This window comes from Cryptotermes secundus, unplaced genomic scaffold (assembly GCF_002891405.2).
Source record: "Cryptotermes secundus unplaced genomic scaffold, Csec_1.0 scaffold4725, whole genome shotgun sequence".
In the NCBI taxonomy this organism is placed as follows: Eukaryota; Metazoa; Arthropoda; class Insecta; order Blattodea; family Kalotermitidae; genus Cryptotermes; species Cryptotermes secundus.
The window spans coordinates 6602-7379 of record NW_019738416.1 but is presented as its reverse complement, the minus strand read 5'-3'; the positions used below and the strand labels follow the sequence as shown (position 1 = coordinate 7379).

Here is a 778-nt window from a genome sequence, read left to right as displayed (position 1 = left end):
CGAAACATCTTGGAAACAACCTCTTGAAAAAAATGAGAAAATAGGAGTCAATATTAATGTTAAGGAAATAGATTTTAAGGATGGGAAGTAAGTGAAACTGGCTCAAGATCATATCCTGTGGCAGGCTTTGGTGTTATCACCATTGAAGCTCTGGATTTTGCTGTTAAATAACTAGTTAAATAACTTTCATGACCTAAAGAAAATAAATATATCCTACACTAAAATTTGTCAAGTGATGTAAGTTTTGTTTTTCATCAACATGTCATTGCTGTCGTCATGCCAAGATGATCATATCAAGCATGTGGTACTGTTGCAGGGTGACCTGGTCCGGAAGTTAAAGGCTAGTGAAGCTTCAGAGCTGGATGTGAAGAAAGCAGTAGCTGAGCTGAAGATAAGGAAAAAAACTCTAGAAGATAAAGAACTATCGTTGGTTCCATCAGCAGCCACGTTTGATAGAGCAAAGTTGGAGGACTTATTGCGGAGAAGGTTCTTCTTTGACCAGTCATTTGCCATATATGGAGGTTATTCCATTTCTTAATTTCTGTTATTTTTATTGTTTTACTGCTCTTATGATTCTCAACTTCAATTGTAAATTCAGCCCCCTTGAGAGGTTCCAGGGACTCGAAGTTGACCAGTGAACTCCATCTATTGCCAAGATATGCTCTATTCAGGTTTATGTCCACTGTATGCCATCATGGCATGGTGCTTAGGCACATACGTAAATTTGCATTTTATTATTGTGTCCTGGCTTGACATTTGAGGATGTAATGGGCTGATG

The 778-nt window shown here is 38.0% G+C and overlaps 1 protein-coding gene across 1 annotated transcript in view; it reads left to right on the top strand.

The window, feature by feature from the left end:
* Positions 1–244: 244 nt before the first annotated feature.
* LOC117282828 (glycine--tRNA ligase-like) overlaps positions 245–778 on the top strand; it is a 3612-nt gene continuing 3078 nt past the window's right edge. Inside the window, exon 1 of the mRNA XM_033754073.1 lies at positions 245–521. Coding sequence (XP_033609964.1) covers positions 260–521 — 262 coding nt within the window. The 5' untranslated portion in view covers positions 245–259. The remainder of the gene's footprint in view (positions 522–778) is intronic.